At 36.2% G+C, this 15743-nt stretch overlaps 2 protein-coding genes across 2 annotated transcripts; both read left to right on the forward strand.

The window, feature by feature from the left end:
- The first annotated feature begins 375 nt into the window (after positions 1-375).
- Positions 376-11616, forward strand: LOC101221699 (RNA helicase aquarius). The gene is made up of 14 exons (XM_011657599.2): positions 376-1091; positions 1473-1562; positions 2511-2573; positions 3245-3331; positions 3409-3561; positions 3650-3810; positions 4430-4664; positions 4968-5078; positions 5607-6665; positions 6774-7037; positions 7979-8164; positions 8349-9503; positions 10152-10490; positions 10666-11616. The coding sequence occupies exons 1-14, from the start codon at positions 675-677 to the stop codon at positions 11050-11052; spliced, it is 4707 nt and encodes a 1568-aa protein (XP_011655901.1). The 5' UTR covers positions 376-674; the 3' UTR covers positions 11053-11616.
- A 629-nt stretch (positions 11617-12245) lies between these two features.
- Positions 12246-15139, forward strand: LOC105435598 (zinc finger HIT domain-containing protein 2). The gene is made up of 6 exons (XM_011657598.2): positions 12246-12455; positions 12748-12887; positions 12987-13059; positions 13165-13321; positions 13787-13828; positions 14001-15139. The coding sequence occupies exons 2-6, from the start codon at positions 12814-12816 to the stop codon at positions 14879-14881; spliced, it is 1227 nt and encodes a 408-aa protein (XP_011655900.1). The 5' UTR covers positions 12246-12455; positions 12748-12813; the 3' UTR covers positions 14882-15139.
- The last annotated feature ends 604 nt before the right edge of the window (positions 15140-15743 follow it).

Consider the following 15743-nt stretch of genomic DNA (forward strand, 5'->3'; position numbering starts at 1 on the left):
GTCGAAGATTGAGCATCGAGTAGTTACTACCGTTTCCTTTGCAAGATGAGCGAGGAGGATGAAGTGAGAATATCAAGCGTCCATCAACAAGCATAAAACATGAGTAGTGAAAGTTAAGCTTCTATCGTATGTGGGTGGGTAGTTCTTAAGGTGAGTTCTTTTCACAACGTGCTAATATAAACAAAAGATAACTTTTTGTTCAATTTTGAACCGTAAGTCATTTTTCGTTCGGATCGGGAAGGGGAATCCATAAAAGAAACTTTTGGATTTTAGGGGTTATTTTTCACTAGAGGGTAAAACAGACATTTCGTATTCTCTTTAATCCCTTGAAATGTGTGCTATTTTTGTAATTTCTCGTGTTAGAATTATAATTATAAGATATAAGACGATCACCGGCTGTGGTTGGGAGATGGCCATTTTCGCCGACGCCGGCGCCTCCTCTCTAACCAGTTAATTCCTTCAGCTACGGTGAAGATTTTTGCCGTTCATCGACTACGGTCAGTCACTAGGTTGTTTACTCCGACTCTGCTGCTCCTTCAGAACTTAGCTCACCAGGTTTATCCCTCTCAGTAAATCTAACCCCCTAGCTAAAACCCTGCACCACTTTTGTAAACTCCGGAACCCTAAAACCCCCTTCCTCTGCCGTAGAAGTTAGAATTTTTCAACCGCTTACAATGCCGAAGGTGTATGGAACTGGTGTTTACGATTTCAAGCGCCACAGAGTCGCTGAATACCCTGTCGAGTCCAATCAGGTCGACGACAAGCCCGTGGAGTCTAAGCCTGGTGCGGCACTTCCAAACACTATAACGCTATCGGAGATTCAGCGAGACCGGCTGACGAAGATTGCGGCGGCGAACTGGTCGACAGTAAGCGACCCTTCGAAGGCTAAGAAGCCCTTTGATCCAGAGTTGGTGAAGAAAATTTATGAGACGGAGCTTTCGGTTAAAGAGGGACGGAAGACCGTGCCTCTGCAGAGGGTGATGATTTTGGAGGTCAGTCAGTACCTGGAGAACTATTTGTGGCCTAATTTTGACCCGGAGACTGCGACGTTCGAGCATGTAATGTCGATGATACTCATGGTTAATGAAAAGGTACTTATTCTGTAAAAAGCTTTCTTGAATTTATGAAGTCTTCTCATGAGTATTTATCCATTCGAATGTCTTCGTTGTGTTGTAATGGAAATCTATACAGCATTTCGCGGGAAATGTAAACTTTCATGCTAATTCGAAATTACTTAATGTTGCAACAAGCTTGCAATGGTTTCTGGAAGAATGTTCTTTTGGAAGAAGTGAACTTCATAAGAGCTCATCCAGAAAGAGCCTTACCGTTCTTCTATTATTGTTATGATATTCTATAATATTGAAACAATGTATTATTGTTTATTTCTTTTAAAATTAAAAATTTCATTTTTGAGGGAATATTCATAATCCAAATCTGCTCTGAGACTTACAATTTGAAGTTTGATCGTGCAGTTTCGAGAAAATGTAGCAGCTTGGGTATGTTTTTATGATAGGAAGGACGTCTTTAAGGGATTTCTTGAGAGGGTACTTCGACTGAAGGAGGTTAGTTTTATTTTGATTGACTTGTTACATATGCCATGCTTGTTAGGAATTGATCCAATGATAATTTTAGCAGAAAGATTATCATCCTTTATTTTTATAATTCAATTTTGGTTTTTGTCAGTGGGTGATTATATATACTTCAATTATAATTTTTTTTCGCAATAAAAGCTGTTCCGATAATATGTGTGTGTGTGTGTGTGTGTGTGTTTCATTGAGAAACCACTGTCTTCCAGAGGAATGTAAGTAGAATGAGCTATACAAGTATGTGGCCTATCCAAGAATGGAGCGACCAGAGAAACTTAAAAATCATATATATTTTTATAGAAACAACCACTTTCAAGGAAAAAATGGAAGAAATTAGGAAAGAGGCTCTAGTCACTTGCGATTTGAAATAGAGGAAGTTACTAAGATCCAACCAGGCTGGAGTTTTCCATTTTTTTAGAGGCTTCAAAGCCAGAAGAAAGTATGGTTCTTTACTTAGCTCGTCCTTGGCTTGAATTCGATGTCTTGTCTAATCTAAGCAGATGATTTCTACCATATTTTGTGGTTGTGCCTTTTACTTCCAAATATGGAGTTGGATGGGGCAGCGCTTTAATTTGTTGTAATGGTTGATGAAGATTGCCACCTACTGTTCAGTTGTGTTCATGTTTTTTTTTTCCCTTCTGATGATAACCATTATAAGTAGGATAAGTTATGAATTTACTTTATGGTTATGATAGGGTATTTAGCTTTATTGTATCTTGGTGATTCTGCTTAAATTATTACTTTTATTTATTATTCTACTTAAATTATTCCTCCTCCCTATTGTAAGTTTCGATAGTTTTCATTTCCACATGAATGTCTTTTTTTTAAGCTGTTGACTAGAATTAACTACATGTTTGGTTATTTTAGATCTTATTTTATTAGTTTTTTAATCTGAAAATGTAATAACTTCTATTTATGATGCAGGGAAGAGAAATAAGCATTGCGGAGAAGACAAATTATCTTGTTTTTATGATCAATGCGTTTCAGGTATATGACTTGTTGATAGCAATTTAAGTATACGATTGTTATTGAACCATACTTGCCTGTTTTCTTTTCCTGGTGGTTTCTTCCTTCCTAGCTTTCACTAGAGTATCCAAATAACCTTAGTTCTGTGTTGAAGAGGATGACCATATAATGTCCAAAAAACAAAACAAAAAAGACATGACCATATAAGAATTGCTCAAATATATCTTCTAATCTTTTGAAATTATAAAGAATACTGAAAATGCTAATCCAAGCAAAAGGCAATTAACAAACAAATAATTTGTCACATGCCAATCCTCCTTGCACATAATACACAAAATTGTGGAAGGCGAGGAACTAAATTTGGAGTAATCTATTGTATTTACTGTTTACAAATTACAACTCAATACACAAGAGTCCATATATAGAATTTGATTTTTATAGAGTTTTCCCCCTCCAAATTGCTTTCGAAAGCTTAGGGCCTGTTTGAGAATTCATTACAAATCAACTTGCTTTAGAGAAAAAGTTGACGAAACATTCATATTTATTCATGTCCATGTTACTATTTACCTTTTATGGGATTGAAGACTAGTAGTGAATAAATTTTCCTGGATTGGTGACTGTGTTGCTCCCAATATCTCCCTGTATTATTCTTCTTTTATATCTTATAGAATTTTGAAAACTAACTTCTGCAGAGCTTGGAGGATGAGATTGTCAGTGAGACTGTATTGAGAATAGCAGGTCTGCAGTCTTGGCACAGTTTATCTTATGGTCGTTTTCAGGTATGACGTGTTCTGTTGCTAATCTTCTTTTATATTTGGAATATGTATCGATAATTTTCTTTTTCATTCATCTGCAGATGGAGCTCTGTCTTAATACTGATATAATTAAGAAATGGAAAAGGATGATAAAGAGAGAGGCCAAGGAGTTTATTAAACGAGGGGCGGTTTTTGATCCATTGTCAACTCTTGAAGTGAAGTTCTTAAGAAATCTCATTGAAGAGTTCCTGGAGGTTACCTGTCTTTCTCATTGATTATTTTTATCATTTTTGTTAAAAAACTGACTGTTTTTTTCATTCTTCTCATACTTTTGGGACCCAGGTTTTGGATGGGGAAGTGTTCCCTCAGAATAATTCAGGTGATGCAAGCGATCAATTTGTTGATGCCAATGGGTTGATAGAGGGAGACAATGCTTGTATTTTGTATTGTGAGAGGTTCATGGAGTTTCTGATTGACCTTTTAAGTCAACTCCCAACAAGAAGGTATACTCAAATACTGTGACCACTATATACATCCTTTGTTTGAATTTAAATCTTGATGGATGGATTTTTTTTATAGTTCAATTGTGATGAATTGATGTGCAGTTGTCTTAATATTACTTTACTATTTACTCTCTCTCTCTCTCTCTCGCTCGCTATGTGTTAGCCTTCTGCTGTTGTGGTTGGCTTTCTTATTAAATCTCTATTTTAGTTTACCTTCAATAACTTTCTCTTTGCCCAGAAGTTGTTAATTTTGTTTAAATTTTATTTTCCCTCAATTTGTCTGTGAATAAACTATATTAGTGGACTTCATGTGCATTATGGAAGTTATATATGCATAGATTTTTTCGCTATTTAAGTTAATTTTTTTGAATGAGAAGTGATTCATTAGAGAGAGGGCCAAATCAAGGGCCACAGAAAACGGCCTAAGGGTTGGGGGTAGTGAGAACCCCTGCCAAAAACCAATGAATGAGTGCTTTGCTTTTCAATTGCCTATTTGATTGATCCTGTTTCATATATTGATTACAGGGTTACTTGCTTTAGTTACATTTACTCTTGACTTTTTCTTCGTTTTATTCTTTTAATCATGTTTTGCTCTTTTTGCCCTTATTGGACCATTCAGATACCTTCGACCTCTTGTTGCTGATGTTGGTGTTGTTGCCAAATGCCATTTAAGTGCTCTTTACAAACATGAAAAAGGCAAACTTTTTGCTCAGTTGGTTGATCTGCTGCAGTTCTACGAAGGATTTGAGATCAATGATCATGTAGGGACACAATTAACAGATGATGAGGTTCTCCAATCTCATTATGACCGTGTCCAATCTTTTCAGCTTCTTGCATTTAAGAAGATTCCAAAGGTTAGTTGTTAAGCTGATTCAGAAATGAAATAGATGTTTAACCATGCAAATAGATGTTACATTTATTCCCTCTCCGTTGATAACAAATAATACAATGATGACTAAAACAGTAATTACAAAGGCACAAGAACTTATGGAATCTTCTTATTAAAAATGACAGAGCATTTGGACATGTGAGGTTCATTGAAGGAGGGATATTTAAAAGATTATTTATTTAATTATTAGTCTTACAATTTCTTGTCTATATACTTTTAATTTAATTTGTCGGCATGACTAATGTATTTATCATTCTTCCTCTTTTAGCTGCGGGAACTTGCATTGGCTAATGTTGGCTCAATTCATAAACGTGCTGACCTGGCCAAGAAACTATTGGTGCTTCCTCTTCCAGAGCTGAAAGATTTGGTTTGCTCTAAGGTCTGTGAAAAACCTTACTCTGAACTCCTATTATCCTTGGAGGTCAAAGTTATAAATTGAACGTCGAGTTGGTATCTTGTTTGTATTTCCAATTGATCAAAAAGCTGGAACTTATCAACTTCAATGTCACTGTTCTTGGATTCATTTCATTAGTCCTTTACTTAGTTTTCAGATAGGGACGCCCAACCTAGGGCAGTGTTCAATAAAAGATGGCCTATGATTGGGGAACTCTGGTCAACTCTGCCAGATAATGTAATGAAATAACATGAGCTTTCCATCTCTAGCTATGGATCTTCCTAAGTGAAAAGACCATAAAAAATCTGTAGTCACTTTTTTTTTCCTGATAGGATATAAATGTTTCACAGAAATTATGAAAAGTACCAAAGAGAACTCTTTTATTTTCTTTTTGCTCTCGTATGTTTTTTACTTACCTCTCATTTAGTTTGCTTTATGTGAAAGTTCGCAGCCAGCTTCTAATAACTAATAATTTTGAATTCTTTATGGCTGACATTTTTGTTGCTTATGCAGCTCAAGTTAGTGTCAAAAGAAGATCCTTGGTCGGATAGGGTTGATTTTTTGATTGAGGTTGTTGTTTCCTTTTTTGAGAAACAACAGTCTCAAAAGGAAGCCATTAATGCACTTCCACTATACCCAAATGAGGAGATAATGTGGGATGAAAGTGTTGTGCCAAGCATTAACTACTCGGGGGAAGGTTGCTTGGCTCTTCCAAAGTTAAATTTACAGTTTTTAACGCTTCATGACTATCTTCTAAGAAATTTCAATCTCTTCCGCTTGGAATCAACTTATGAGATCCGTGAAGACATTCAGGAAGCTGTACCCCATCTTCTTGCCTACATTAATAACGAGGGACAAACTGCTTTCCGTGGATGGTCAAGAATGGCTGTGCCGATTAAAGAATTCAAGATTACTGAGGTTAAGCAGCCAAATATTGGGGAAGTCAAGCCTTCATCTGTGACGGCAGATGTCACTTTTAGCATTTCTAGCTATAGAGCACAAATAAGATCTGAATGGAATGCTCTTAAGGAGCATGATGTTTTATTTTTACTTTCTATTAGTCCTTCATTTGAGCCTTTAAGTTCAGAGGAAGCTGCCAAAGCTAGTGTTCCTCAACGTCTAGGTCTTCAATGTGTACGTGGATGTGAAATTATTGAGATTCGTGATGAAGAGGGAAGTCTCATGAATGACTTTACTGGTAGAATTAAACCAGATGAGTGGAAGCCTCCTAAAGGGGAGTTGAGAACTGTAACCGTAGCTTTAGATACAGCACAGTATCATATGGATGTCAGTGCTATTGCAGAGAAGGGTACAGAAGATGTCTATGGGACGTTTAATGTCTTGATGAGGAGGAAACCCAAGGAAAATAATTTTAAAGCTATACTGGAATCCATCAGAGATCTTATGAATGAATACTGTATCGTTCCTGATTGGTTGCATAATATACTTCTTGGTTATGGGAATCCTTCTGCTGCCCAATGGACTAACATGCCAGATCTTTTGGAAGCCGTAGACTTTAAAGATACATTTCTTGATGCTGATCATTTGAAAGAATGTTTTCCAGATTATCAGGTTATTTCTGTTTTCTTCTTTTTATTTAAAATGATTTCTTAAATTAGTGAATTATCCCTGCCTCTGGTGTAGCATGTGAGTCTAAATATATTATGTTCATTTGTTTAGGTCTGTTTTACGAATCCAGATGGTGAGGAGGTTTTGCACCCAAGTCCCCCTTTCCGGATTAGGATTCCTAGAGTTCTTAAAGGTAGCAATCATGCTCTCCCGGAGAATATGAAGTCTTCAAGTGTTTCAAAGAATGATGAAAACACGATGGATGCCTGTACCGAGAAGGAGAAACTTATAGTTGAGGTGTATACTCCTCCTGACCCTGGTCCTTATCCTCAAGATCAGCCAAAACAGAACTCTGTCAGATTTACTCCAACACAGGTTCCATGGCTTTTTTTTTCTTTTTTCTTTTTTTCTTTTTTCTTTTTATATTTAAAATTAATTTAATAATAACAATAGTATTTATTTTTTAAGGCAAGACTATTTGAAGATGTTTGATGACCTAGCTTGAAGGCTAAAAGGAGAAAATTCTCCAAGTATGGAATCAAAGTTGTTATTATGAATGAAAAGTTATAAAGACAAGAAGAAAATTTCTCTATTGATTGAGAATTGGAAAGCAAACTAATCCCATTCCTAATCAATCAATAAAACTAATTCTAATACTAATCAATTAAATTTTATGACTAAATACTCTATTTTACTTGCATCCTACTACTTCAATTGAGGAAATCTATATTCTTGGATTGGATCTACCGATTAATTAATTAGCGTTCAATATTGATGTTGCATGCAAACTTAGAAACAAAATTAATGATAAAGGCTAGTAATAAAAATTGGATTTCCAATGTGTACCATGACCATGAATTCGTAGCTGTCTCTTTCACGATCATATTTTGATACATAACTTCTGGTTATTTTGATTTCAAAAGAAAAGACACTTCTTAGTGATTTCCAAATTTATATTAACAGAAATCGACTTTTCATTTGTATATGGTCAAAGAGTGGAATTCCACCAAACCACTCCTACCAGAAACTATTTGATAGATTTGCAGTAGTCGTGATAGAATAACAAGATTTGAAAAGAGGACAACTTAAGTTTTTAGTCTTTTTTCATTACATTTTCTTAAACTAAGTCATTCATTTCTCTTATGTGCATCTAGTTTCCCTGTGCTTGAGTTGATTTAGTTTCAGGAAATAGGGAAAATTGGTGTTACTGAATGGACGATACCTATGAACATCGTTGCTTTTAGAAAATTTTGTGGGTTGGTTGATGGAACTCTCTATTTGAACTATGACACTAACTTGTTTACTTCTTTTTACAGGTTGGAGCAATCATCTCTGGTGTTCAACCCGGATTAACCATGGTTGTTGGTCCACCTGGTACAGGAAAGACTGATACAGCCGTTCAAGTTCTAAATGTTCTTTATCACAGTTGCCCTTCACAGAGAACCTTGATCATCACTCATTCAAATCAAGCACTGAATGATCTATTCGAGAAGATAATGGAGGTAAATGAAGAAAACTGAACTAGTTACTATCTTACAGCTAGGTCACATTTTTGTGTCTATTGTGTGAATGAGTGTTGGCACTACGGTGATCATGTTTATATACTTATGATATAAGCTATCTTGGTGGATAGTCTTTTGAATTGAATAATATTAATATTTTTTCCAACTTCTCTATTTATCCCAGAGAGATGTTCCTGCTCGCTATCTACTTCGCCTTGGTCAAGGTGAACAAGAATTAGCAACTGATCTTGATTTCAGCCGGCAAGGGCGTGTCAATTCAATGCTTGTGCGGAGGTTGGAATTGCTGAGCGAAGTGGAGAGGCTGGCAAGATCTCTCCAACTCCCTGAAGATGTTGGATATACTTGTGAAACTGCTGGATACTTTTGGTTACTGCATGTGTACTCACGCTGGGAGCAATTTATAGCTGCCTGTGCTGGAAATGAGGATAAATCTAATTTTGTTCAAGAGAGATTTCCCTTCAAAGAATTTTTCTCAAATGCACCAAATCCAGTTTTTACAGGGGAATCTTTTGATAAAGATATGCGGGCAGCTAAGGGGTGCTTTCGTCATCTCAAGATAATGTTTCAGGAGCTTGAAGAGTGTAGAGCTTTTGAATTACTCAAGTCTACAGCTGATCGTGCAAACTACTTGATGACTAAGCAGGCAAAGATTGTTGCAATGACTTGCACTCATGCTGCCCTAAAGAGGAAAGATTTTCTTCGGCTTGGTTTCAAGTATGATAATTTGCTAATGGAAGAAAGTGCACAGATTTTAGAAATTGAAACTTTTATACCAATGTTACTTCAGAGGCAGGAAGATGGTTATGCACGTCTCAAACGCTGCATTTTGATTGGTGATCATCATCAGTTGCCCCCAGTTGTGAAGAATATGGCTTTTCAAAAGTATAGCCATATGGATCAAAGTTTATTTACAAGGTTTGTCAGATTGGGTATTCCTTATATTGAACTCAATGCTCAAGGTCGTGCCAGACCAAGTATAGCCAAGCTTTACAACTGGAGATATAGAGAATTGGGAGATCTTCCCTATGTAAAGGAAGCATCCATTTTTCATAGAGCAAATGCTGGTTTTTCTTATGATTATCAACTAGTGGATGTGCCGGACTACCAAGGGAGGGGTGAGACCGCCCCTTCTCCTTGGTTTTATCAGAACGAGGGGGAAGCTGAATATATTGTTAGTGTGTATATTTATATGCGTTTACTAGGGTACCCTGCAAATAAGATATCCATCTTGACAACTTACAACGGCCAGAAGCTTCTAATCCGAGATGTTATTAATCGTAGATGTGTGCCATACAACTTCATTGGTGCCCCTAGCAAGGTATTTCCATAATTCTTTACTTTATGCAAGCAATTACATTGTTTTTGGCTTATTGTTTCTGAATTTTTAATTAATGGGGTCAGTATCTTTGTACACATTTTTAAGTTTTAACCTACTTGAGATGTCTGGCTGCGTCCTTTGATCCCTAGATCTCTTTATTTGTACTCTTAGTATATTTTTCTTGTACTGGAGTTTTATTATGAATAAGAATAAAGAGACAGTCTCCTTTTCAGTAAAAAACACACACACACACACACATTTTGAAGTTCTCTCAATTGTATCGTTACTACTTAATATATTTGTGGTTGGTATTTTGATTTGAAGGTTCAACAAAACATTCTAGGACACGTGTAAACTACCCTTCACCTTTGTACATCTTTTTAACGCTCTTTATTGGTGTAACAGATGGTTCCTTTTAACAATTATAGCCTGAACTCTAAGAAACCTTTTGTAACTCCTTCGGATAGGTTCATCCTTTGCATCATTTCGTTTAATTAATGCTTCCTAAAAAAATAAAACTGTATGTGGCTGTCCACTGGGCTGAGTAAACGCCTTGCGTTCTTTATGTTTGCATGCATCTAATCTTAATATTGCTGCCTTTATCGCTAATTATTTCTTTGACATGTCTTGTTTTATATTTGAATCTAGGTAACGACAGTTGATAAATTTCAAGGTCAACAGAACGATTATATATTACTGTCTCTAGTTCGAACCCGCTTTGTGGGGCACCTTCGTGATGTTAGAAGATTGATTGTGGCGATGTCTCGTGCCCGACTTGGTTTGTATGTATTCTGCCGCCGGTCTCTGTTTGAACAATGTTATGAACTGCAGCCAACATTTCAACTTTTGCTTCAAAGGCCTGACCACCTTGGACTCAACTTGAATGAGATAACGTCTTATACAGAACGTAATGTTGCAGATACGGGTCCTATCTACCATGTGAGTGGTACCGAGGAGATGGCCAGCATTCTGGAACAGCTTTATCAGGTATTATCAGACTTTTCCCTCGTTTCTTATAGCTTTAGGGAAAACTTGCTATTTAAGTGAAATTAATTCTCCTATGAGCACCTATGGAAAAATTAATCAAGAACATAGTCGTTAGGTGGTGTTCTTATGTGATTTATGTTTTAGTCATGTGGATTGGTTAACCTTTTGCCTGCAGATTCGTATCAGCAGCCAGCAATTTGATGGGTATACCACACGTCCGGGACAGCTTCCTCCCAATGACGACGTACAACAAAATGATGTTCCTGGGCAAAATGCTATGGATACAGAGCAAGCCAATGATGATGGCGTCGTTTCAGACACAACCATGGAAACTTCAAAGGTTGATGGCCTTGCAAATGGCACAAACGGAGATTCTGCAATTGAAAATGGTTCAACCGGGAATGAAGATAATGAGGCTAACAAAGACAGTGGACCTGTGGAGGAGCCTATGCTCGAGGATAATTCAACTAAGAACGATGATGATAACGAGGCTGATAAAAATGATGAACATATTGTGCCACAGGAAAGTAAGTCTGATGGAACAACTACAATGGATGAATAATTTGGATACTTGTTCGCTGATGGGATTGGTTGTCTGAAATTTGAAAAATATGATCCATACGTGAATAGTTGACTCATCGACGCTGTCTGGAATTTGAGAAATATGATTTGATGATTTTACCCTTCATTGGACATTGGTTCGATTCTTGTTTTAGCTAAACTGATCAATTCTGTTCTTTTTCTCGGTTTAGCCTAAAACTGAACAGAACCGAACCAATATCACCGCTACTCTCAACTGTCTGATGGCATTTGCAATTTTGGAGAATAGGACAAAACGATGATATCTTGTAGGCAATCAAAGATTCGGTAGAGTTTGAGCTGATCAATCATTGTCCATCTTCTTGTAGAAACATGGTATTGGGAGACTGCTTGATCGCTCAAGAGACCGTCCTGAGGGAAAGAGTCCAAACTGATTTCGTGATTTAATCTCATATCTAGCTGTGCTCAACTTTGGGTAAATCTGTATAAGCGAATTGTAAAAATTATACTTAAGCCTTTGTTTCGAAGTTTTGATTCTTGTAAGAGAGTATTAAATGAGTAGATCTTTGAATTTGACCCAATTCTACATCTGCTTCAAACTTCCTCTGATCTGTATCATAGCATGACGATTATATGATCCATATCAGTTCTAAAAACTAACCAAAAACACAGTAGCTCTTCTTACAAAATCTCAATCGTGTTTACTATTTACTTTTCAAACTAATATGGTTTATACTTCAAACACGTATTACTAGCTTTAAACACCACTTGGTTGTTTGAAGTCGGTGAGTTCAAGTATCTTTACCCCTCAAATCAAGTAAACATCAATTTTAAACTTTAAAATTTGCAACTAAATTAATAAATTTAACCAAATTAATATATATAGTGATTCTAAAAAAATTACAAAAAGTAGAAAGATAACAGTGTCGGTTTATGTCTTATAGTTTATAATTATTATTATTGTTTTGTAATATTATATATTGATATTCAAAATGTATGTCTTATAGTTTATAATTAGAATTTATGGATAAAGTTATATCAATCAAAATTAAAACATAAATTTTAAAATCATATGAATACTTTTTAAGTTTTATCCAAATCATTGGAACCAAAATTAGAATTTAACCTAATTTAATTTATAAAACATTACATAATACATATTTTAAGTTAAAAATGATTGAATTGGATTTATAAACTAACATACAATATTTGTAAATATTTAATCTTCACGAGCTTCAATTCACGCCGCCTCACAACATCTCTGCGACACCGATTCTCCCTCTCGTCTTGGCTTCTTATCCCACACAGTCGCCGGCGTTACCCTCTCCCTCTCGTCTCGGCTTCTCCTTCTCGGTGTCCGTCGCCGACGGTTTCTCATTTCATTTTCTCCGCTGGCGTTCTCTCAGTCTACCTCTCGGACTTCATGTTAGTGATAATTTATTTTGAGCATTTTTTCTACATTTAGAAGTTACTAGTTTTTGTGTTGATGCTGAGTAGTTTGTGTTGATGCTTAATAGTTTTTGTGTTGATGCTTAATAGTTTTTGTGTTGATGCTTAATAGTTTCTGTGTTGATGCTTAATAGTTTCTGTGTTGATGCTTAATAGTTTTTGTGTTGATGCTTAGTATTTAAAAGTTACTATCTCCCTCTCGGTTTGCTGTTGATGCTTAGTATTCAAGAACAGTGATTCTTTCTTCATCTTCTCCTTGTTTCCGCAGCCCATTTTTTGACACGCTGCATCCTTTGAATCAAATTTTTCCTCTTTTCTTTTGTTATTTCTGGCTATGGAGGAGGAGATACGAACCTCTGTTGATTCGTCTTCTTCAGTCAATCTTCCTTTGCGAACCATCTGTCATGTGTATGTCACTCTCTCACTCCCCTTTTTCATTATTACTACAACTTTCTTTTCTCTAATTTCCTAATTTCCTAATTTCATCCTTTTCGGTTACTAATGCAGCTGCCACAAGCAATTTTCACAGTATTCCTGTCCTCGTTGTAATTCTCGTTACTGTTCTCTGCAATGTTACAAGGTTACTGAAACTTCATACAAATTTGATTCAATGGGTTTGATTTTTGTAAGGTTATTGATGGACTTGAGTGGTTTATTTACTTGAATTTTTGTTTGGAGATTGCAGTCTCATAGTAACCGTTGTACTGAGTCCTTCATGCGAGAAAATGTTGTTGAGGAGCTGCGTCAATTGAGGACAGACGATAGTGCTAAACGTAAAACGCTTGACATCTTAAAAAGGTTTCATGCCGAAGAGGAAATGGAAGACTTGGATGAGGAGGATGGTATGTGTTTGGGTGATTTTTTTGGCTGGTGATTTTTTTTGTATACTTCTGTATGAGTATTATGTTTAGAACTTTAGTAATACTCGGGTATACAAATTTATAATTTGTGAAGAAATTATTTATTACATTACATTGAGGCCCCCATGCTTGCCTCTTTTAGAGGAAAAGCCTCAAGACTCCTTGTAACCTTCTAAAACATTTGATTCTAGTACTTTAGTTTATGTTTCTAAGACGAGATTGGTTCTAAGTAATTAGATGAGTGATGCTTTGCTTACTTCTGTAATTGAGCCAAATAGTGGAAATCAGAAGTTATCGGCACTTACATCAATGTTTTAGTGATAAAAATTGAAATGAAAATTTACTTTTGTGAAGTTATTTAACCAAGTTTTGTCCTTCAATCTTCCAACAGCTTCTTATCTGCTATAGCAATTAACATGACTAAAGACTTATTGTAACTTCTTGCAGATTCAACTTTATCTGAGGAAACTACTGAAAAAGTTCTCGCAGGTATGATCTTGGGAATCACTTAAAATAGTAGTCCTTGTTTCTACCTGAATTGCTCTCGCTTGGCTTTCTTCTATTTCTCTTGAACAAAATTTTCAACTCCTGTTTTTATGATGTGTACTCATACGTATGATTTGTAAGTGATGTAAGCAGAATTTCTTCCTAATATCTACAGGTGACCAACTAAGTTTTGATGATTTGTCTGAGGAGGAGAAGAAACGGTTCTTAAGAGCAATGGCATCAGGAGAGTTGAGCAAGATGATTGAACCTTGGGAAGCTTGGTGGATGAAACCTTCTGCCAGAACAATATCTCTGAGCAAAGAAGGAACACCACTTGTTCAACTCCATGCTGCGGAGAGAATGACAACTTCACTAACAAGTGAAACTGAAGTGATGCAATCAAGTGGAATTCCCCAAGCACCTGATACCCCGTTACCTCCACTTAGCAAGCTTAGTACTGCCGAGCCATCACCCCTGTTGGCTGTTCACTTGATTGATATCATTTATAGTTATTGTTTCACACTTCGCTTGTACAATGGAGACTGGCAATCAGATGCTACGGGGTCAGCTCTGGTTGTTTTGAGTATCTCCTCTGTCTTGGGTCAAAATGGTAAACCGGAAACAGTTTTAGAAGCCTTGTCATCTTGCTTGGAACAAACATGTTCTCCAGCTTATCGACACGTGGGGGGTTTGCAGCTTGGATTGAGTCTGATTGACGATGTCTCAACCCTGCTTTCATTGGGCTGTCCTGCTTTAGTGTGCTTGCTTTGCGACTTGCAAAGGCTTATTCAAGCTGGGGAGAGAGATCTGAAATCAGAAAAGAGGAGAAGAAAATCTAAGTGGTCAGATATTGGCACTAAGCTTAAACACGCTGACAGGAAGATCTTTTTCATCATGTGTTGGGTTCACGAGCAGCCAAGCGAAGTTTGGTCAACTTTGGAGAATATCGTAAAGATGGAAAAAAGTTCAATTATGGAGTTTGAGAATCATAAAATGTCGACAAAAATGGATAGCAAGGTCAAAAGCGGGGATAAAGTTTTGATACAGGAGATATAATAAGAATCATGTGCATACATGTTTATATTTGTCTTTGTTGTGTGTTACCTTTGACCACCGATATATTAAAGACCCATTATCATCCATTTTCTTCAGGGGTTTTAATGGCTTGTGTGCTTAATCCTTGGAGAGAATTGTACATCTTTTTTCAACCTTCCCTTGGAGCAAATTTGTTGACATTACTCATGCAAAATTTGTCATTTCTCTCAAAATCTAAGATGAAAAGTGTTGAGATTCTTATTCAAAATTTGTCGAGAATAAGTTTAAGTAAGGCCTAATGGGCTCGATATCTCTGTACTTTCAACTGCTTTCTTTAGGTGTTGAAGTGTTGAATTGGTAATTATTATATGAAAGAGAATAATTGGAGAGTTAAGATGAGGTGAAAAATTGGATGAGTTTAATAACAATCATCAAGAGAACTTAAATTTAAGTGGAATATGTTTAGTGTTTCTACGAACTAGAATCTTATTCTTATCACAATGCAAAAGAATGCACAGATTCTTACCACAATAAGAAAAAGGAAATCCTCTAAATGTTGTTCACACCCCTTTCTCCTGGGTAGGGACAGCTCAAGGTAGCTCGGGACCTCAGACGATCATTTTTGCTAGGCTAAATTTTAAGTCCAATTATATGCTTTAGCCCTTGATGTTCATGAGTCTTTTAAGTATTGACATATTTCAATTTATTCCTTCACTGTTGATGATTGCATAACTTTGCAGTTTTAAGTTTCACACTTTATGTTCTATCATTGCTGAAATAGAATAAAAAATTTCATCTTGGTAAAGTTCTAAATGTTTTCACACCTAATGATTCTTAAGTCTGTCTGTCTCATTCAAAGAAAGAATCTTTAACTTTGAAATCT

The sequence above is a fragment of the Cucumis sativus genome, chromosome 5, assembly GCF_000004075.3.
Source record: "Cucumis sativus cultivar 9930 chromosome 5, Cucumber_9930_V3, whole genome shotgun sequence".
Lineage (NCBI taxonomy): Eukaryota > Viridiplantae > Streptophyta > Magnoliopsida > Cucurbitales > Cucurbitaceae > Cucumis > Cucumis sativus.